This window comes from Pleuronectes platessa, chromosome 18 (genome assembly GCF_947347685.1).
Source record: "Pleuronectes platessa chromosome 18, fPlePla1.1, whole genome shotgun sequence".
Lineage (NCBI taxonomy): Eukaryota > Metazoa > Chordata > Actinopteri > Pleuronectiformes > Pleuronectidae > Pleuronectes > Pleuronectes platessa.
The window spans coordinates 11,456,076-11,478,428 of record NC_070643.1 but is presented as its reverse complement, the minus strand read 5'-3'; the positions used below and the strand labels follow the sequence as shown (position 1 = coordinate 11,478,428).

The 22,353-nt window shown below is 40.7% G+C and overlaps 2 protein-coding genes across 2 annotated transcripts; one reads left to right on the top strand and one right to left on the bottom strand.

Annotated features, from left to right (window-relative positions):
- The first annotated feature begins 393 nt into the window (after window positions 1–393).
- On the top strand, window positions 394–19,580 carry zgc:85777 (uncharacterized protein LOC405871 homolog). The gene is made up of 9 exons (XM_053446765.1): window positions 394–623; window positions 6,617–6,737; window positions 12,588–12,717; window positions 14,142–14,248; window positions 14,601–14,768; window positions 15,467–15,640; window positions 16,608–16,769; window positions 18,010–18,160; window positions 19,032–19,580. Exons 1-9 carry the CDS (start codon window positions 423–425, stop codon window positions 19,120–19,122), a joined length of 1,305 nt encoding a protein of 434 aa, XP_053302740.1. The 5' UTR covers window positions 394–422; the 3' UTR covers window positions 19,123–19,580.
- bet1 (Bet1 golgi vesicular membrane trafficking protein) lies at window positions 19,523–21,884 on the bottom strand. Its single transcript, XM_053446766.1, has 4 exons — window positions 21,710–21,884; window positions 21,448–21,554; window positions 21,305–21,361; window positions 19,523–20,330 (listed from the first exon to the last, which is right to left on the bottom strand). The coding sequence occupies exons 1-4, from the start codon at window positions 21,726–21,728 to the stop codon at window positions 20,175–20,177; spliced, it is 339 nt and encodes a 112-aa protein (XP_053302741.1). The 5' UTR covers window positions 21,729–21,884; the 3' UTR covers window positions 19,523–20,174.
- Window positions 21,885–22,353: the final 469 nt, after the last annotated feature.

The following is a 22,353-nucleotide window of genomic DNA, read 5'->3' as shown; positions in this document are numbered from 1 at the left end:
TTAGCCTTATTTTATTTTTGCAATATTGTGTTAATGTGTTGTGTTGGCACAGTTTGGAGACATTACACAAAATGTATTAACTTCAGATTTGTAAAATATTTAGCTGTTTATCGAGTGTTTGTCATGTTCTGCTCATGAATTAGGATATAAACATGGTGTAAATGGCCCAGGTGCTTCAATTGTTTTGGATTTGGCTGCAACACTCTTTACCCCTGAGATTCCAAAACTGTCGTGTGGACTCAAACACTTCAACCCCCCTCCATCCGCATGGTGGTGAGAAGATAATGAGTTCATTTTCATTTTTGGGGTGATCTATCCCCTTAAGGTTTTATCCCGGGACCAACCGGGATAAATCCAGCACCTCTCCCCCTCTTACCCAGTGAGAGCCGCGGTCTGCGCATGCGCCCACACAGTAAACAGACATGGCGCTGTGCGGAGCAGCCCTGCGCTTGAATCTGTGCGTTGACAGCCGCTACTTCTACAAGTTCAGCTCCCGTGTTGGAGTCAGGCGCTTGTCCGAGAACACGTCGTCCAGACCCGGCAGCGGCAGCGGAGCAGAGACCGCGGGGGACCACGTCCTCTACACACAGGAGCACTTTGCACTGAGGGAGTCCCTCAGGAAGGTACGAGATGCTAAACGTGTAGCACGCAGTGGCGTTACAACCAAAACAAAGCGGGGTTAGCTCACGTGCTAGCCGCTTATGACTGTCATGTGTCAGTGTCAGTGCTTGTTAGCTGAGGACTTGTGTTTATTACACCGGAAGTGACAGGGACAGGGCCGTGAGGGCCAGGAATGAAAAGTGGGTGAGAGGTCATCATAACAAACAGAGGTTCACCTCTAACTATCAAACCATTTCTACTTCACATCTGCTCTAACTGGGCTGTAGTTTTAAAGACAACATTTAATTTATCATCATAATGTTTGTTTATTCTAGAATGAGTCTATAATATATGGAGTTTTTAAGGTGATCTGGAGGGGGGGACTTTGTAGCTTCAAGGCTAACGAGTAAGATGAGTTAAGATGATCCTTTGTCAGCAAGTAATAAGTAACATGCAATACTTAAGTGTGACAAATATAAAATAATATATAAAGAAATAAAGAAACATGACGTAATTAAGAAGTAGTTGCATTGTCAGGTTATTTACAGTCAATGAATTTGATTGGCTTTTCTTGTTTGATAATGAACAAACTAAAGTTGTTTTGCCAAAGCAGAGAGAGGAGGAGGAGATAAGTAGGTATAGTGTGATCAGGTCTATCAGACTGAAATGCCCATTGCCGCTGCAGAGGATCTTATGTTTGTTTGTTTGTTAGTCAGCAGGATTATGCTGAAACTAAAGGACGGTCCAGGATTTTTTTTTAACATTGTTTGAGAGGATGTTTTTCAAAATGTCCGAGTTTTCTAGGACAATAACTCATGGATCTGGATGGAAAAAGTCAGGCATCTATATATACTTTACTATATACTGATATATATATATGAGTTTGTGCAATTTGGTGCAGATGCAAATTACAAAAGACTGTTTGTACTTGGTGGACATGGGTGCTCTCTGAGTGTCTTTTAGTTTATAATGATGATCATAGGAAATAATAGTTTTTATTACGATAGATCCTGAAGCTACTACCTAACCACAAACCCTGCTTTGTTGTACAAGCTTTTAATGTGTTTATTATCCATCCTTCACTCCAACATTCCTCCTTTAATGTCGACCCAGCATTGCTGCTCTTTCTTGCTGGGAAAGCTGGAGTTCCGATTGTTAACATCTTGTGGTACATGCCGGGAATCATGGAGCGGCTGACACAGATCTGGATGCACACAACATTTTGGCTTGTCTTTGAAAATCGATGCACTCTGGACTCACAACTCTAAAATAATATAAACATCGACGGGTCAACAAACTTAAGTTTATGTCAGTTCTGCAAAAAAAACATTTTAACTGGAATTTTCAGTTGGAACTCGATGCTATAAAAAACTACATAATTTGTTGCTCTGTTAGTAGGATGTATCTCTGAGGTGAATGTTGACTCATCAGTTTTATGTCGCTTCAGGGAACATTTGTTGACTGTGAGAAGATGCTGTGGATTTGCCTGTTGATACTCAGCTTCATATTGAAATGTATTTTCTCATCCAAATGCTGAATCCAACATTGTAAGTGTTACTCCTTTTACCAAAATATGTTTACTTTGCATCAACATATTCCGTTAATTATTTCTGTAATGCAAAGCAAAAGCTTTTTTTTGGGAACTAAATATCAGTAGATGGAAATTAGGGGGGTCAAAAAAAATAATCTAAGGGGGTATTCGTAATCAGCCTGACTCATTGGATGTATTTTACCAGACAGTTATCAGAGACAGAGGCTGCAAAAAACACAACAGGCGACTAATTTAACTCAGCTAGTGGAAATGTTGCGGTAAAAGGAGGAAACCTTGTTGTGTGACTAAACCTTCCGAGGATATGAGAAAAGCTGAAAATAAAGCAGCACTGGGAATATTGGGAGGGATGGAAATGTGAAAAGGAAATGCAGAACAATATGTAGGTAGTGCAGGAAAGGGAACTTGAGGCAGTAGGGTTTATTCAAAGAATTCACTCGAGGGTAGTGTGTTTATAGATGTATACAGAGGGGGTTATAGGAAATCCTGTAGTTGTCTCTTGTCAGTCTAGTTGTGTGTCTCACATAGAGGGGTATATATATTCATGAGCTCATTTACAGACTGATTCAAAGCATTTCCATGCCAAGAAATTAGTCAGGCTTCCAGAGCATCCCCATCAAACTGTCCAAAGTTGGTGTGTGTGTGTGTGTGTACAAGGTCATCTGCTGTCCTTAATAAGGACAAAGAGCCAAAAGTGATTTCCTTAGCGTTTCTAGGAAGAGTCTATTCATGTGCAGCCTCCCTTGGTTTCAAACCGGGATTTCCCTTCATACAACAAAACCTTTGTCGCCAGGCACATCTAGGATGTTAGGGACGGGCATTTCGAGCAAAAATACTATTTGACAATTGCTGGGAAATATTCAACCATTATTTAGAAGGGTTTTTTTTAAGAAAAGACACACACACACACACACACATTTGATTTTTTTTAATATATCATTTTATGGTTTTAAAAGTTAAACATCATCCTTACATAAATAAGTGGCTTGTATATGCCTTTATGTTTCCATCCTATGGAATTTGTTTGGACTTTAATTAAACCCATTCGGCCACCAGACTAAATTAATGCTTGTAATATTTAATTACTATACTAAAATGGTTCTTATTCCAGATAGTAACAATTCTACTTCTAAGAAGTCCTTCGGAATTGGAGTGTGGACATAAATCTAAAACGATATTAAAGTTTGGGTCGGAGTGTGTCATGTTGGCTGGGCTATGTATTTAATCGTTCAGACTGCACATGTCTGTAACTGGGGAAAACAAGCAGTAACCATGCGTGTTAGGGACAGAGTGACACAAAACAACAGAGTGCCTGTCGGGTCAGGCTCGGTTAGTTCTCCCTCGGCCTTGAACGGGTTCAGACCAAAACATCACAGTACTCAGAATGAGTTCAATCTTGGTGTTGCTACTACTGCTAAGATTTAGTTTCTGCCAAAGTATAAGTCAGAGAAGCACCCAACATCACTTTGTCGTAATAAAGTGACACCTCATTTACCACTTGCACGGTAGACATTTGTTTTTCTTTACTGTTGACCAGCTCTTTGCAAGTCGTTTTTTTTGTGCAGCCCAGTGTCTTTCTTCATGTGGAGTAATCCTGGGTGCCAGGGGATGAGGTCAGAATCTCCTCTCATTGAAAGGCCTGATAACCCAATGTCCTTGACCCTGTCTTACTACATGGCAGGCTGGGGATGTGAAATGTTCTGGTATGCAACACAGATGGTCCAAAGTAACCTTTGTGAAGAGATGTAGGATTACTCCCTGATTGACCTTTTATGTTTCCGTTGCAGCAGCTCATCTCCCCTCCCTTCCGGTCGTCCGGATTTGAACTTTGAACAAAGTCTACTTTATTTCGGGGATAAAGGGAAACAGAGAAGGACCTGTGTAATGTGCAAGTTGTTGTGTTTAAAGTTTTATTTCCACAGATTCAGGCCCAGATGTGCAGCCTGTATGTCTGTTGAAGGCATGTCCATGTTTTCTGTCTGCCTTGTGTTCAGATGGTTCCTCAGGCACCATGTTTTCCTTGGCTGGTCAAATGGCTGGCCGCTCTGGCTTTGTGTGTTTTGGAAGAAATAGATGAGTTTGCATAGCGTGTTGCAACCCTGGAAAAAACAATTGAGATATCTTCTTCAGCTCTTTGTTTTTTTTAATCTAGTCCAGCTGACGGTTGCACTTTCACTCTAGCTGAGGTGTAAAGCTAAACTGGATGAAGAGAATGATCAATTGTGGTTAATTTTTCATGATCCACTTTATTGCACGTGGCTCATTTAACTCCTTTTATTGGCTTAAATTTGATGTTCCATGTTTCAACTAAATGCCTAATCTGTTTTAATCGTTGCTTTTCATCGGCTTCACCCTCCATTAAGAGCCCATTGCACTGAGCAAGGAGACGCTGTTGTGGAGCCGACCAGCATGGGTTTGTTGAAGCCATAGCCCATTAAGAATGACACATTTGAATGAGTAACTTCAATATTGCACAAGTAATAGTTGTTTTAATATTTTTGCCGACAAGTGCAAAGCCATTTGTTTGAGGACATTTTAATTTGAAAAGCACTCAGCAAGAAACAGACAAGGGAAGTCACAGCACGTACGTTTTATTTTTAAATCGTTTAAATGCCAGGGACGGCACTTAGAACTGTTTTGTGGGAACTTTTGTTGACGCACTCGGCTTTAAAACATCCTGTTGCTTGCTGTGCCAGGTAGAATTGTAAAAAGATAAGAAACACTGTCAAAACTAATCTCACACTAACTGTAGCCGTCACCCCAGCTCTCACAGCTCTGCTCCTTGTGAAGCAGCTTGAGTTCCCAGCAAAAAGTATCCCAGTATGAGAGCCTCAATAGATTGGTCAGTCATAAGTGCTTCTCCAGCTGCGGACCCCTTCATTGTGCTCAGATTGAGTCATTGCACTAAATGTCCGTTCATTCACACACTCATTTCAAAGACAGGTGGTAATCCACTCTTCTCTTCCTGTCGACTTCTCGGTCACGACTTGTAAAACCTGGCCCCTAGTTGTATACACCGGTGAAGCTGACAAAATAAAAGTACCTATTACCTTCGAAGAAGATTATGTAAAATTCAGTTACATGATCGCTTGAATCCTTCCTTGTAAATTCAATGCATTATTTTATTCTGTGAAATGAATATGATGCTTTTGTTAAATATCGGCCAGTTAAATGTTTTGTCACGTAAGGCTGGTAAATTGTTTCGGAAACAACTTTTTGTTGTCGAAATCCTCTTCACGTCCCGATAACTATCAATAAGGAAAGGGGTCTGAAAAAAGCTGGGGGGGGCTGTGAACTTCTCAAAAGTGTGATAAATTTGGTCCAAATGAAATGATTGGTTCGCTGGCGTACCTGTCTGTCACTTCAAGACCTCCCTTGCCCATACCCTAGCTGCGTATGTCCCGAGTCTCCTGTCGTAGAGATACACTCTGTAGTGAATCAGGGAAGTTGGCTTCTATCAGTTGTCAGTGTACGTTTGTGTTTTTTGGGGGCATAGCTTGGACGAGAGGGGCTGGGATGTATCGTTTGTGTATTTTTTAACTGTAGCCTTCTCTTTTGAGCTTTTCCAACCCTTGCTTTAACTTCATTCAGCTCTCATGATGTAAATTGTACCAAAGCTGCAAATGTGTTGCTTTCTTATTATTCCCTCATTTTTCAGACAGTTGTGTTTCTCAGGGTTTGTGGCGGAACAGATGCAATGGCTGCTGACCCAGAAGGAATGTCATTACTTTGGGTTTCAGCACCGAGCTTTACTTTCACTTGTTGGGTTTCCTACCCTGCCAAGGAGAGAATGGTGGGGATCAACTCTGAGTCATTTAAAAACTGGCGTATGAATGGTCGAATGCAAGGACGCCAACGATCAGCAGAGCATCGGCTGCCAGCTGTGCCAGCACAAAAGCATCAGTATCAGTCCTACAATTCTGTTATTTAGTTTTTCTTGCATTTTTTTACTGCACCAAATCGACCTGGAGTGAAATTAAAGCTGTTCTTCATTGTCTTATGAGCCTGCAGTTGTCGTATTACGTGTCACCAGCCAAGCCGTGGTTATCAGTAGGAGACTGATAACATGTACATACAGGAAATGGCATCCCATGCATTGCATCACTGTATCCATGCATCATTGTCATTGTTACACATTCACCATTTAATGCGGTTTCCCAGCCTGCTTTCTATTCATTGATATGTTATACCATATCTTGCTGTCTGCTACGGATAGATTACATAGACTTAAGTTAAGATGAATGCAACGTAGCTGGAAAACCAATCATTGTATACATGTGTGGTTTTTTTTTAACTCTTCATTTACATAGTTTTGGTCCTATGGGCGACAGGAGATGGAATAACAGGGCTTGTGTTTGTTGTCAGGATCATGTTAAGGTTTAAAATATAAATGTTAAATTGAATAAACACTGTTACACATAAACATGCTTAAATATATACGTTTCCCCTGTTGTGTTTGTGCCTTAGATTATCGACCAGGAGATCAACCCCCATGTAGATCAGTGGGAAGCGGAGGGCAAGTTTCCAGCCCACAAAATCTTCAAGATCTTAGGTAGTGCCGGCTTCCTGGGAGTCAACAAGCCAGTCGGTAAGAGTTTCAGATGTTTGTCTTTACAAATGTAGCACATTCACTCTCATAGGCAAACATTAGAGTAATGCAGCTGCTCAATAGTGATAACCTCCAAGGTAAAGTTTAATTTCCCTGGTGGATGGGAAACTGAGTTTGCCATCTAATTGCCCACAGCAGTGAAAGTCTGGGTTTGTTTGACCACCTGTATCTTTGTTAGATCTGTAATTGACTGGCAGTGCATGCTGGGATAGCCTCGTACCCCTTTGACTCTGAGGTGAAATTTAAGATGACATTTTTGTGTTTTTATTGGAGATAACTCATAAATTAATCTTGTGAGATTGGGAGCTTTATCGCAAGCACAGAGATAAGAAAAAATCTGTTTGATTTAAAGACCCAGAAGCATTTTTGTACTTTGAGAAATGCTTGAAAGGATCTAAGGAGATAATGAACCTTCCTGCAAATGATAAGGACCAGTCCAAATAAACTGAAGAAACTCTTTAGCCTGTTGTGTCTCACAGAAGGCTTTAGAGTTCACAAATTGATACTGAAATAATATAGTGATATAGTTATTTATTGTCTTCATCCCTGTAGTCGAGGGATATGGACGGAGGATATTGCATCTTGTACAGATCAAGCCTTCTGAGGAAAATTGTGATTCTTGAATACAGGCTATTCAAATAACATTTGATTAATTTATTAAAGAGCATTAAAAATAGCTACACGCCAATTCCTTGCCTGTGCTTGCTGAATATTTGTCCATCCCACGTTAGTGTCTCAATGGTGTATGAGTTGTATATATCCTGAAAGTATTTTGACAGTATACCTGAGTATTTTCTTTTGCCAAATATAAAAAGAAATTGCTTCATTTGGCAACATGGAAATGAAACAAGTTTTTTAAAGTACAGTTACCAATTGTGTATATGTAACTTTTTTACTAAATTCATGTGTGTGTTCCCAACTGAAGACATTAAAGTTGGTTAACACTTTCCTTTTACAGTGTAAGTTTAAAAGGGCAATCTCTGGCACAGACTTAAGCCTATTTGTTTTCCTGGGAATTCGAGTAGATAACTAACACAGAAATGAAGACTAATACATGACCAGTCATATGTCTGAAAGGTCTTTTTAATGGTTTTAATGATGGAACATTTTTTACCAGTGACTACACATGCATAGAAGTTACTCAGAGTTACAATTTAAATTTCCCTGAAACAGAGTGGGTGAATCCAAACACACTTCAATAGATTAGAAACGGAGGGATCCGTCAGCGTGAGCACAGACTTGACCACCTCCGCTCCACTGAGCACTTGGCAGGTCTTTTTTCACAGCTGAATTCATGTTCCGCACATTTTGGCTCCGTTTGACAGCCATACATTACAGTTGGTCTGGTTTCTGAAATGTTCCCACTGTGATGATGGGTGCCGGTGTCACAGCATCTCCCCACAACAGCTGTCTGCTACAGTATAGACCATTTCCAGATGTTTACCCAGCTGGGATGCGTTTGGGCCGGAGGAGGGAGTGGGATGAGTGCTGTACAGTAGAGGAGGACCACATATTTGTGGTTGTGAAGTTGAACTTATTTTGAATATGTGAAGAGATGTATGAGGGAGTGTTTGTCATATTTGATTTCAGAGTAATCGCTTTAATAATCTCAGCGAGTTCTCCTGCTTTTACTATTATCTTTGTCTCACGTTGATAGTATCACTGTAGTAAAAACGGATGTTGTGGATTATCCGACAACTGATACTGAAATGAACAAATCTGTTCACAGTAACGTTGCACGGCGAGTCCTGTGAAGAAGACTCCACCACAGGGGTGGTAGGTCACAGAAGACGAAGAGCTAGGGAATTAAAATGTGCTGAGTTCAACAAGCCTCAAGCATTAGTCGCCAGGATTAGAGAGGAGCAGCAGCAGCCCAGCAGAAGACCGTGTGAAAACACATTGTACTATCAGGTGCTTGATCAACAGCACCAGGAACATGCTTTAGATTTACATTTATTAAATAATATCTAGAAAATGACAACAGAGGGACAGTTATACTCGACTACTATCAGTTTAAATTGACCTGATTCTAGTCACTGGATTTGATTCTATTGAAAGATGACCAAAACGAGACGTTTAATAAGATCCGGGATTTCTCTGGGTTTGAACATTGTCTGAAACATGTTTGATAATGTAAGTACACAAGTCAACAAAGTATGTAAAAGGTCTGGTTGTTTTAAGACATTGAAGAAAAAAGTTTTACATTACACATTCAAGTCTGGCAATAAAATGTAAAATCTTCTCATAAAAATCTGCTAATATGTGAACATTGTGTGGTCATAAGATAAAAAGCAGTTGCTCAGTTATCATGTTCTGGATTTGGGCTCTCTCTGGTCATTTTTGCTGTAATATGATATAATATTCTCTACAATATTATGAATGACCAAAGCGGGCACCATAATTCTTCAGTTAATAGTGTAGCTACTTCAGACTTGTCCCATTACCGCAGTGCTGACTAATGAGGTATACTCTCAGACGACCTCAGCACTGTGTTATTAATTGATTTAGAGGCCCTGGGTGAATAGGGAATAGGGATTAAAGAGCCTGTTCAATGGAGAGATGACGGATCAGGTGGGTGGCTGCGCTTGATCAGAAAGGTACTCGAGTCAAATACAATAAAAATTGAAAAAACTCGTAGTAAAGGCCTTGAGCAAATGACTGAGCCCTTAAAACACTTATGTATGTAATAAAAACAAAACACCTGCAATTGTGGTGAGAGGTTGTAATTTATTGATAATGCAAATCCACTTGTTTTAGAACTGATCCATAATTCAATTTCTCTCTGGATCAATAAAGTATTTATCTACTCATCTAGCTAATTAAGTGGCGTTGTCTTGATATTCTGTTTGAATGTTATCTGCCTTTAGATGCTCCATTCTACACAAACGTTATCTCACTCTGTTGTTTCAATTATAAAATGAGTTGTAAAGATGTTGCCTAATAGAAGCTGTCTGTTATCATAGCCGTCAGTTAACATTTCAAAATGGCCATAACACATAATTCCCAATTAGAGCTCCCTTATAGGCAATGATGCCATTAAATGAGGGAGGAAAACAACAGAGCTCTGGCAGTAGATGATGAAGTGCAGTGCTCTAAATTTATTGCCACATATTTGAAAAAGGAAATATCTTTCTGTCGACAACTCGAGGAGCGGGACAGTGTGTCCATTTAGTCCGGAGAGGCGAAAACTGGACAGCTACTTTCTTCCCTTTCCCATGAACAAGGAAAGACATTATAACCTTTCAAAACACGAGAACAGGAAGTTTTCCCCAGGCAGCCATGTTGAGGGAGAAGACAGGGATGACCCCTGGCTCCCTGCCGGTTTTCCTCTGTGCTGACATCCGCAGGTATCCGCTGTTCACACCATGGCAATGACCTCGTCTCCTGCCAGACAGATAAAACCCTGACAGCCAACACAGTTTTCTCTTCTTCTTGAGCAACACCGTGAACAGTCTTCATCTGATCAAAAGCATCGTTTGTTATTGCGAATTGAGAACATCTCCATTTTACACTGTAAAAAGAACCCCCCCAAAAAAATCTGCTAGTAAAGGTTGGCAAAAACCGACTGTCAGACTACAGTAAAAAGAAAATGTATATATGTATATAGTTGCTCTACATCTTTTTTTAAATACAGATGCAAATACAAATACACACAGTCAGCTTGAGAATGTGTAATATTTGTATTTTAACATAGAACTAAATTAAGTTTAACATTCAATACCAAAAATGTATTGAATGATTCTTCTTAAATTATAACTATAAATAATTTCCTGTTGTAGTAATTTCAATTCAAATCTACCTTTTAAATAAAAGCAATTTACTGAATTGTTATTGCATTGCAAATTTATTGAGAAAAACAGCAAATAATAATAGTAAATAAAGTAAAATAATAAAATTTCTGTGAAATTATTTTATTTTTTTATTTATGAAGAGATAGAAAATCACATGAAAGAGGCAGCGTCTCTCCCTCTCTATCCTCCACCTGACCACAAATGTGTCGAGGAGCATCTGCTGCTCAGCACAAACTCACGATGTGTGTAGGGGATCAACATATGTGACAGAATTGAGTTAGCTTTTCTCCTTGCTTGCTTGTTCAACCAGGCGGCCTGCTGTTATGTTTAAAGTGGGATAAACCTCACCGCTTCCCTTCATCCACATTAACCTCAGCGGGGTTTCCGCCGCTCAGAGACTTATCACCGCAAAGCTACACCTGTTTCCTCTTATTTTCTCTCTCCCCACTCCCTTGTTTGCTTATCCCACTGTATCGCCCCTTTTTTCTCTGTCCCCATTTCTTTCGCTTGCTTTTTACAAATCCCGTTCTGTAGACAGTCTGCTTCACTTTGCTATTCTTTACGCGATAACTAGCCTGACAGGTGATATTAAATCACTTTCTTAGCGTAACAAGCCTCAATGTCATCCATTTGCTAATAATTATTCACTGTCAGTCAGCATTTTGTATCCATCACCCAAAAACTGAGCACAGAGCATTTCACAGATGCTCAGATTTGACTTTCGGCTGTCGGGACTTTACCATCAAAAGATTTTGTCCTACATGAATAGCTGTCACCAGCATGAGATGCTGTGGTCCAATCTAATTGTGCTGCGCAGAGATCCTTCGTTTTCATAATGATTTATTTTGACAGGTTTTGGATGCTTGGATGTTTACCAGTGAAATGCAGTATGTAAGTGGGAACATTAGCTGTTAGAGTGTCTGGCAGAAAAGAAAAGAATGTATGAGTATAAGCCCAGGCTATTTAATTCACGATGGATGCTGCATTTGATGATCAAAGGCAAAGGAAAGGTGTAGAGATGGCTCTTTATCAAGATAAGTGCCACAAATCGCTGTTTTAAACATGGTTTATAATGCACTGCTCCACTCCATTAACGACCTGGGGTCTGAGCAAATGTTTCCACTGTCATAATGAAAGACATAGACGTCCATTTTTGACTTATTCAGTAAATGGGCTTGTTAAAGAGATCAGAATCAGGTTTCATACACAAAGCAGAAGATGTGAGATGACACTGAGATGACGGGGGACCTCATCCGCTGTTCGCACTGCTCATCTCCCAGCAGTGGCTTTTTACACATAATTACAGCTACAGCAATTAATGATAACATCCCGTCATCAATTAGAGTGCATGATACGGTGCCAACAGATCACTTCAGAAAGTCATGTACGAATAACAGTGTGCATTGTGTCTGTGTGTGTATGTGTGCAGAAGGCACTGATTGTATTGTAGTTAAATCGCTGCAGATGAAGGGGAGACATGCAGGGACGGTAGCGGTAGGACTATGGGATGTATTTAGGGTTAGGCTTGAGTCCTTAGCAGCTGCAGGTTCAGTTCAGACCAGGTGCTTCACTGCGTGTCTTCCCTCTCTCCTCTCCTCACACACCTAATTGAGTCCTATCAAATAAAGGCTAAATACCCAGAAAATAAGAAGGAAAAGGAACATCATTTGTTCATATAAAATGTAAACACAAATGCACATCTTTTCTGCATTGTTTATTTTTTGCTTTGTTAATCAATGTCTTGTGAAAGACGGGCAGATTATAGAAGATTCTTCTTCTTTCTCCTCCTTTTCATTCAAACTTTGCAATTGAACAGTTTTGTTTGGTCGATGAATGAAATAAACTTATATAAATATTTATATTCTGTAAAATAAAAGATTATATTGGTGCATATCGGCTGCTTTTATTAGCCAACCGATGAAAACTCAAGGCAACGTTTCTTCTTCTTTCAACTGAATTGCAAATGGGAAAATAATCTCTGCCTGCAATTGTACAGTGAACTGTCAGCGGTACCAGTGTATTTTTTGTCCATGTGCAGAATATGGAGGCATGGGTCTGGACTTCAGCTACAGTGTCGCAGTGGCAGAGGAGCTGGGCAACATCCACTGTGGAGGCATCCCCATGGCCATCGGCGTTCAAACTGACATGACTACTCCTGCGTTGGCCAGGTACAGTCCCAGAGACACACAGTAGTGTTGCATAACTGGATTCCAGCGTTTTTTTATTTCACCCTCTCACGTCAACTCTTTAATAGTTTGGCTTGGCTGCTATGTCCTCAGGTAGTTGCACATGTTGTGTGTGTGTAACTCGTCTCCCTCCACCGCTGCCTTTCCTTAGCATGAGTCACCCCTCATCAGTGATTCAGGCAGCGATGTCTCTGCTTTTTCACACCAGCTCTGGAGCCGCTTGTGGCTTTTCAAACCCTTTCTTCCTACATGCCTGTTTCTCATTTTGAAATGAGAAAAAAAGCATTGCTTGTATTGACACCCATGTTAACAACTGACACCCTGTTTATCCTGGATATCGTGTTACTACTGTCTCTACCTGTTGTTTTCGAGATTATTTGGTTCTGATATTTGTTCATATTTATCATACTTGACATTAGGGTCATACATTCCATTGATTATGGTCTCAAATGCAACTTTGGAAACCCTAGGGTCCAGTTTTCACACCCATATTTTTCTCGGCTTCTATTTGCTTTCATGTGACAAATGTCTTTCCTGAAATTTCAAAAAATACGACAAAAAAATAAGGTGCTCAGCTGTGATATCACTGAGTGGTCTCAGAGAATCCTGAATGGAACTGGTGCACAAATGCAGAATAATCTCACACACTCAATTACAGTTGTTGTTTTCCCGAATGACTAACATCATTTAAACAGCATAGATATAACTGTGATAAGCCCTGAACATTTTCCCCCCGATAGAACAGTCAATTTGTTTTATGGGATCAGTAAGGAGGTCCCGTTACCTCTAATGTCCATTACATGCATTTGATTATTCAGTCTCTGAACCAAAAATTGGCTTCATGTGTCGAGTAGAATTTAATGTGAAAATCTTTATCGTTCACGCCTCTGTAACTGTGTCACATATGTTAACAGTTATATGTTCAAAAATACAGCCTGTTGCACAGCCCTTTATCAAAGTGCCTCCCCAGAGAGTAGGCGTGTTAATATATTTGGTAATTGTTTGTCTGACCCGGGTAGGGCCTTGGCTTGTTGTGCGATGTCCCCATGCTGGGAAGCAGCTGCCAGTGGCACATGGCACAATTCTGTGAAACAGACATTTTGGGTCTCTGGAGCTTAATTAGAGGATCTAAACTCGCCCGGAAAAGGTTTAAACACAGAGAGCAGCAAAAACAAAAAGGGGGATACCATGGGGCTTCAGGATCCTCTGTCCCACTGGAGCTGTGAATGCCTGAAACATGGCAGTGTTGTTTTAGAGCACAAATCCTGCTGTTCTGTTTGCTACAGTTACACTGAACATTTAAAGACTTTTACACAACTTCACTTCGTATGAGAGAGGAGATGCTCTTGAGTTCTGCTTCGTGTCAGAGAGTTTGTTCACGTCTTTGTACATGTGTGTTTCTGCAGGTTTGGTTCAGCTGAGCTAAAGAAAGAGTTCCTCCTTCCCTCCATCACGGGGGACATAGTGGCCTGCCTCGGAGTTAGTGAAGTTGGAGCTGGCTCTGATGTCTCAAGTACGTCTCGCCGTCATCATCTTCCTTTCATTTATTATTATAATTTCCTCTTTTTTTAGCCCCTGAGGGACCTATTTAAATTCAGTAATGATGCAAAATGATTGAAGAGCCAGAAATTACATCGTTCTGTTCTCAGATTGTCACTGATGATCTCTGAGTAGAGGACAACATGCTGAAAGCTCACTGTTGTTAGATTTCACCAAATCTTTCCTCCTTTTATCTGAAATGGTATGAATTATGTTTGACACTCTTGAATCCATTCATGCATTGAAACCTTTCATTTCACCTTCTGTCCTCACACTCATCTTCCCCCTCTATCTCTCTCCGTACATTCACACACCCACTGATTCAGGTATTAAGACCAATGCGGTGAGGAAAGGGGATGAATATGTGATCAACGGCGGAAAGATGTGGACCACCAACGGCACCCAGGCGGACTGGATGTGCCTCCTTGCCAACACTAGTGACGGGCCCCCACACAAGAACAAGTCTCTCATCTGTTTGCCCATGAACCTGCCAGGTAGGAGTCCAGAGGAGCTGCATGTGAGAGCCAACGTCCCAGTCTGTTGCTCCAGATATTTATTAGAACTTGTCCTTCAAGTCCCCTAGTAAAATGTCGGTAAAATGTCAGAGTGACTCCACGTGAGAAGGAAAACGTCCAGAGACGACGTGTTGATGATGTTTCAAACACAACATACACGCCAAAGTGAAAGCAACGAAAATAACACAAATATCTTAGGATGAAAAAGAGGTTCAATACACAGAGAATATGCCAACAAAGATATCAACATGAAAAGACAACAAAATCCGAGACCTATCGGTGATGAAGGTTGGCGCTGGTGTTGATGTGCTGCTACAAAAACAAGTAATTTCTGCAGCTTAATGCATTCGTCATGTCCTGCAGCTCTACCCAGACGCCACCCCTCGCCTCGATGTTCCAGACGTGTTCCTGTTGTTGTGAACGTGTCGGCCCCTGACAATCTCCTGCTGTGTTGTTCACACGTGAAAATAATGTCTGGACCCGATTTCTTTGGCGTTCATGTCAGAAAAAGGCTTTGGTCATTTTTTACAATAAGCAGGCAGCCTGGCAGGGACGGAACCTTTCAGAATGTTCGGCCTCTCGACAATGTTTGCACATCCATTCTTTAAATAGCATTTGTTTCAGTTAGTGCACATGATTATTATGATTATTTTCTTTTCCTTTTTTTCCCACCGTAGGAGTGCACATTGCCCGCAAGATTGAGAAACTGGGTATGTGGTCATCGGACACAGCAGAGGTTTTCTTCGATGACGTCCGTGTGCCCTGCAAGAACATCATCGGTGAGGAAGGCATGGGCTTCACTTACCAGATGCTTCAGTTCCAGGAAGAGCGGCTGTGGGCAGTGGCCAATAGTGAGTGAGCTTTACTTTGTTGATCCAAATCTCCCAGGCACATCCTGTCATCTGACGTCATCATTCCCAGTTTACTTTAATTTCTCACTTTATCTTTCACTCATTTTACTCATCGGTCTTCCGCCGAATCTCATCTGCCTCCTCCGGATTGAAAATGAAAATGAACAGTTTGTGCTCTGACTCCTGTTTTGATGTTAGTTTCCAGTAAGTTCAAGTCACATATTTTAAGCCATTAGTCTCTTTTAAAAAAGCTGTTTGCCTTTAATAATCGGATTCGGGGATGAGCCAATATTTTCTTTGGCAGACATAATGAAAATGTCGAAATAAAGCCGAGGTGAAAGTATGTGATATCACTGACACTGATGTGTTAGTCTGTCTGGTTTTATTCATCATAATAAAACTAGAATTACTGCACTGCAGGCGTATGCCAGTGCAGTTTCTGTGTACATACTTCTAAATACTTTTCCAAATTCATATTATGTCACTGTGACCTTTGGCCCTCCGACCAGTGAAACATAATCACTTTTTCTTTGACTCCAAGTGACAACTGATCAAAAGTTGAAGTAATTATCTCAAGCAGTCCTGAGATATCACAGGAGTATTTTGAAGCCACTGTGACCTTGACCTTTGATCCAAAATGAAATCCAAGTTCATTTGAATGTTTGTGTCAAATGTGAAAAGGATTATTTGACGGCGCTGGAGAGATAAGGCAAAAACAAGGACATGCAAAAACTGTGCTTTCAGAGGTCACTGACCTTTGACCACCAAAATCGAACCTGTTGATCCATGAGTCCCAGAAATTCCCTAAAAGCGTTCATGAGATATCCTGCTCGCAACAATTGGACGAACAGATGGTGCGGAGGCGTAAAAATAAGAGACATAAAGAACAAATATTCACAGCTGTTGGCATCCAGTAAAACCTGCCATCCCCTCTTTCTCTCTGTCTCTCCGATCTCTACATCTCTAGTCCTGACAATGATGGACAACGTCATTCAGGACACCATCAAGTACACGAAGCAGAGGAAGATCTTCAAGCAGCCCGTCCTCCACAACCAGGTGGTTCACTTCAGGTTGGCTGAGCTGCAGACGGAGGTTGAGCTCCTCCGCTCCCTCCTCCACTGCGCTACAGGTAGGGTCACCTGATAAGAGGGAAGGCATAACAACAAAAGAACGATTAACGTACGTGTTTGCTGCATCTGGGCGGCTCTGTTCCCTCTGAGCATCTACCAGGTTTGGTTCAGAGCATGGAGACGATTGAGTAACGTAATGAGAACAGTCGGTGGGTTAAAAAAAACTTTATTTTCCAAATATATATCTGGAACATCCCCTGTTTTCCATATTGAGGTGATTTTCTTAAAAGAGATAACACATCATTAAAATACTCATAAAAGTCTGAATAGGGAACAACCCAGCTTGATTTGCATGTGTAGTATTTTAGGAAAATCCCAGCCAGTGATTGCAGACACGTGTCCTCTGGGAACACGTTACCACAGATAAGACCAAGGCGTCTGTAGCAAAGTCTGACATCGTCTGAACTCTACAACGATGATGTGACTGCCAAACTAGCCCTGAGTGGCTGATATGTCCAGCAGGTCTGTTTTTAAAGACAAGAGGGCACCGGGCAGGAGGACAGCTCAGTGTTAGGTAGTGAGACATGTCTGTGATTATCTGGCTGTAGAAAGCACAATCACTGGTGGTGTTAGCATCACAACTGGTTACTACTTGACTGACACAGCAACACAAGGAAGAGTTTCAGTCAGTGATTCAGATTACTTTCTATTCGACTATTTCCTACTATTCAATCGAAATGAGATTCCAAGCGATATTTTCAGATCTATCCTACCATCGCTTTTATGTTTTTCCATGAAATGTCATTATCTACTTATTACTTCAGTTAAATGCTGTGTATTTTATTCCCTTAGAACAAAATTGGTCACATTCTTTCTGTTAGAAAATGCTCTGTATGTAAAAGTCATTAGTTTTCCATTACAGCTACATCAGACAGACTGTGCGCAGCTTTTCAAATTCTGAATAAAGGTCAACAGTTATCCTTGTATTAGACTGGTTTATAATCACTTCAGTGTGGAGCAGCTTCATATAAATTCATGCATCTGATGCCAGTAAGAAATCAAAGCTTTTGCATGTGTTTGTAAACAGGTAGGTTTCATATCAAACACACAAATAAACTCCTCACATACCGAACAGGAGAAATCACAAAGTTCACACAAGTTCCTCTTCTTTAATCGAAGCATTGATCAGTTGTACGGGTAAAATATCGAAGTTGGAAAAACACCAATGACTCTTCATCGTTGATGTGCTCCTCCATACATTCTTACTTCTCTTTTCCTTTCGTATACATCTTTTCGCAGCATTGTACATCAAAGGTAATGATGTCACCAAGTTGGCGTCCATGGCCAAATTGAAGGGGGGTCGTCTGGCCAGAGAACTGGGGGACAGCTGTCTCCAGTTCTGGGGAGGGATGGGTTTCACCAGTGAAGTGATGGTCAGCAGATTTTACAGGTGAGACCGATGAGACGAACAATATATCTGTAAAAGTTTGTTTACAAAGGTTTATAACACATTGTACTGCGATGTTCAGTTTCATTATTTTGCACTTTGTTGACATCGTTCCAAACAAACAAATGATAAACCGCTAATGAAGGTTCGGATCCAACCGGTTTTCTATTGGGCTGCCAACGGTGTGCTCTTTGTTGTGAACATGGTGATGTTTCTATGGCAACAGCAGTCTCCCCAGCTGGCAAAATCTCAATTAAGTTTTCGGTCAATGTATTTTAAATGATGTCAAAGGCTAATTCAGGGGCGGCTGTGGCTGAGGGGGCAGTCGTCCTCTAACCAGAAGGTCTGCGGTGCGATCCCGGTCTTTCCAATCTGCATGCCAAAGTGCCCTTAGGCAAGATACTTAACTGCAAATTGCCCCTCATACCAAAAGTGCTGCTCATAGACTGTATGAATGTATAGGTGAATGGCAATAACCTGTTCCTGTGAAGCCCTGTGAGCAGTCATCAAGACTTGAAAAGCACTTTTTAAATAGATAAATACAGACCTTTGAATTCCTTCACAATAAAGCTGAAATCAGACTAATTGATGGTTGCCACGGAAACACAGCATGCGATCAAATAATCAATTAAATTCTCGAAGTCGTGCAGTGAAGTTTACGTGATTACACTCTGAATAAACAAAGGCCAACACTTCGCTACAGGAAGCCTCTGACCTTGTTTATTCAATGTCTAATCAAGAAACAGCGTTTGATGTAGATTGTCTGAGCCGGTACTTTACTCTAGTGGGACACCTAGTGGCGGGGCAAATAATGTAGCAGCAAAACATACTGTTGCACCAACCCTCGACTGTATTAACTTTGTCCTTTCCACAGGGATTCCCGGTTAATGTCGATTGGTGGAGGGGCTGATGAGGTCATGCTGGGAATCATATGCAAATACATGGACACGCTTCCCAGGAAGTGATGTCATCAACAGCTGACACTGAGACTGATGCCGCAGCTCTGCTCATAATGAGCTAATTGTTGAAACGGACTTACAGATCACCTAAGTGCAGTTCTGATTCTCTTCAACTCGGTTTGCCTTTGTTCTAACAAAACTGGTCTGAATGAAACTCGTGCTCAAACACAGAATAATGAAGTTTATTAAGGCATTTGTAGTGTGCTATGGTAAAGATTGATTAATATTTAATTCTACGACTAAATTTATTTTTAGATAGATGAGCTAAGTTGTGTGTATAAAGTGGCTGTGTAGATAAATGACCAGAAAGGATTCTGGCAGTCTGTGACAAAGATATCCGTCCAAGTTCAGTTTCTTCTTTTCATTGTATTTTTCTCTATATGTTTAAATAGCGTACAATGGTCAATACATTGCATAAAACGTCTTTATTTACATTAAAAAAAACATTTTTACAACAATTAGAACAGTAATGAAGGACATGGTTGCTTACTGTTTGACAAATCTTGGTGTTTCCGTTCATTCTTGAATCAAAAATACACCAGTTTATTTCCTTTAACATTCTACAATGTTAGCACTTTCATGAACAATAGTTATTATTAGTCACCAAGCAAAGGCTGTGGTGGAAAAACTAATCCACAGATCTGTTGCTGTAAGGTGTCTGACTCAGTATCTTCTCCAGTTATATTAGGTTTCATGTATTCTCATCTTCTCACTTTAGGTATATTGGGCTGTTAGGACATACAAATACTGGTATCATCCACTTAGGGTGTACGTGACACATGTGATCAGTTATCACCTCAGACCGTTTCAACTTCCTAAACTAGTTTTACTGTTTAAGACATCAGATAGCATCTGTCCTTTCTTGACTCTATTTTGGGGTCTTGGTATGAAATGCTCACAGACACTGGCCCCCTGTAAAGCTGAACACTTTATTTTGAAACCCCTGCCTGTCATCATCATCCTCAGAATCATGCTGGTCTAGTTTTGAGACGCAGCAGCGACTGTGGGAGGAGGGAGATGTGAAGTTACAAAGGGCCAACTCTAGGAGGTTCCTCCGATCACCTCAGCTTGATGAACCAGTACAGGACGAAGAAGACGAAGAAGCAGAAGAGCAGCATGTAGCACAGCAGCTTGGTCTGACTGCCTCTGGACAGCTGCTTCACTCTGCCAATGGTGGCACCGAGCAGGCCACCGGTCGAGTCAAAGTCTGAGTCCTAGTGTGGGAAAGAGATACGTAAAAGTCCCAAGTCCAGAAAATGATCATGATAATGATAATTGTTATGTAACAGGCAGCTCAGGAGACAGAGCGGCCACTAACCAGTAGGTCAAAACCTGGCTCCTACAGTCTGTGTGAGTAAAGGTGACTAGAAAAGTTCTTAATAAATACAGTCCACTTTCGATTCATATCTTACAACGGCGGAATGTAACCAATTGAATTTACTATATTTGGTTAACTTTAATTTAGTTTAGTTTATTTCATACAACATAAATACATATTAGGAAGTGTTAAAAATATGTATGGGGTTCAGACAAAACCAGCGATGGCTTACACAGAACCCACCCCCCCAAATATAAAAAAGGAAATCTAATACAAACCTAAAAAATATTCAGTTTGTATAAAAGCACACATTGAGTAATTTCATTAATTATACCACATTTCAGATAGAAGCAATTTACTTTCTGGATTATTACATTTAATAGCAGCTTTGTTAAGTAGTTATTTGGTATTTTAGTACTTTTTACACCCTAAATACGTGACTCAGCCAGTGAAAATATAGATTAAACTACACAAAATTCTAATAGATTCACTTTCTTAGTATTTGAAATGCAGCACATTTCTTTGCAAGAGAGGATGTGTTCTAAATGAGTATAGTTATAAAATACAAAACATAACATATTTTACTTTTAAGTCACGTAACTTACTTACTATATGTACTATACTTCATTCCAGATAGAAGTAATGTACTTTCTGAACTCGACTACATTTAATAACAGCGTTGGTAAGGAGATATTTGCATAGTGGGCATTTGGGACACTACATATGTCACATGAAATAAATTACACAATATCATATATCTGTACTTTTGAGGAAGTATTATTGCACTGTGTAGGACTGGTTTTTAATACAAGTATCTGCATATGCATATTTACTGTTGATATTTAGTTTCAGTATTGAAGCGGAACTCACCATCTCCTCCAGCATTTTATTCTGGTATTTGACTTCCGTTCCGATGTCGATAGTCAGCTGTGGAAACCAGTATCACAACATTAATGTCACACACACACACTCGTGTCCCCAGCAGCTGATTCGCGTCATCAGGTGAAACTCACACTCTTCAACGCGGTGACTTTGGCTCTTAGTCCCTCCTGCAGGTGCTCGTTCTCCTCCTCGTGAACACTGTACCCGCTGGCCACATACCCCCCGGGGCCTGTTTCACCTGCACGGGACACAACCACGGTTAACACAGCATCACTGATCCCACGTCAGTCCACCGACACCCCGCTAATAACATCGCATCACAACACCGGCTAGCGTTAGCAAACAAGCTAAGGGTTAGCTTAAGAAACAGGAACGTGAAGGTTTGTTTCTCACCCAGATTGGCGCGTCTCATCCTGAACCGCTACAGGAAACACGGTCCGCTGTGTGTTTCTGTGTGTGTGATGAGCCTGGTTCGATTCCGTGGAACTGACAGATAACAGGTCTCAGGTTCACTGACACTTCACTCAGCAGGGAAACGCCACGATAGCATACGGTGGCCGAGGAGGACAACCCGTATCTGAGGGAAGAAAATCGCGATTGAAAAAAAAAATTGCAAATTGAGTGAATCACTGGTTAAACGTTTTTGTTTTTATTTCCACTTCACATTGTGGAGGAGATGTTTGATTTGTACAAATGTTATTAATTGGTAAATAGTGAATAAAAAGTCCATGATTTGAAAGTGTATCTGAGTGGCATGTTGCATGTGTGTTTTTATGCAGTTTATCAGTGTGTGTGTGTTTGTGTGGGGGGGGGGGGGGGGGGTATTGTATAACATAGGCATTAAGTGGCCATAGTTAAAGTTAGGGGTAAGGTTTTGTTCAGATGTGTACAGTGAATGGAAGTCAATGTGTAAACCTTTTCCCAATTTAAGGCTATAATGTATCATCATGTTGAGATCAGTGATGATATTGTGCTGGTTGGTTTCAAACAAATCAAAGAGTAGAGAAAGAAAAGATTTGATTCTTAGTGAAACTGCG

What these genes read in the sequence shown, in the direction of transcription:
- zgc:85777 (XM_053446765.1), top strand. Translation starts at nt 423, where the DNA reads ATGGCGCTGTGCGGAGCAGCCCTGCGCTTGAATCTGTGCGTTGACAGC. An exon ending in GGGAGTCAACAAGCCAGTCG is followed by an intron (nt 6,738 to 12,587) that starts GTAAGAGTTTCA and finishes GTCCATGTGCAG; the next exon opens with AATATGGAGGCATGGGTCTG. An exon ending in AGCTGGCTCTGATGTCTCAA is followed by an intron (nt 14,249 to 14,600) that starts GTACGTCTCGCC and finishes CCACTGATTCAG; the next exon opens with GTATTAAGACCAATGCGGTG.
- bet1 (XM_053446766.1), bottom strand. An exon ending in AAGTCACCGCGTTGAAGAGT is followed by an intron (nt 21,362 to 21,447) that starts GTGAGTTTCACC and finishes TGGTTTCCACAG; the next exon opens with CTGACTATCGACATCGGAAC. An exon ending in ATAAAATGCTGGAGGAGATG is followed by an intron (nt 20,331 to 21,304) that starts GTGAGTTCCGCT and finishes TTCCCACACTAG; the next exon opens with GACTCAGACTTTGACTCGAC.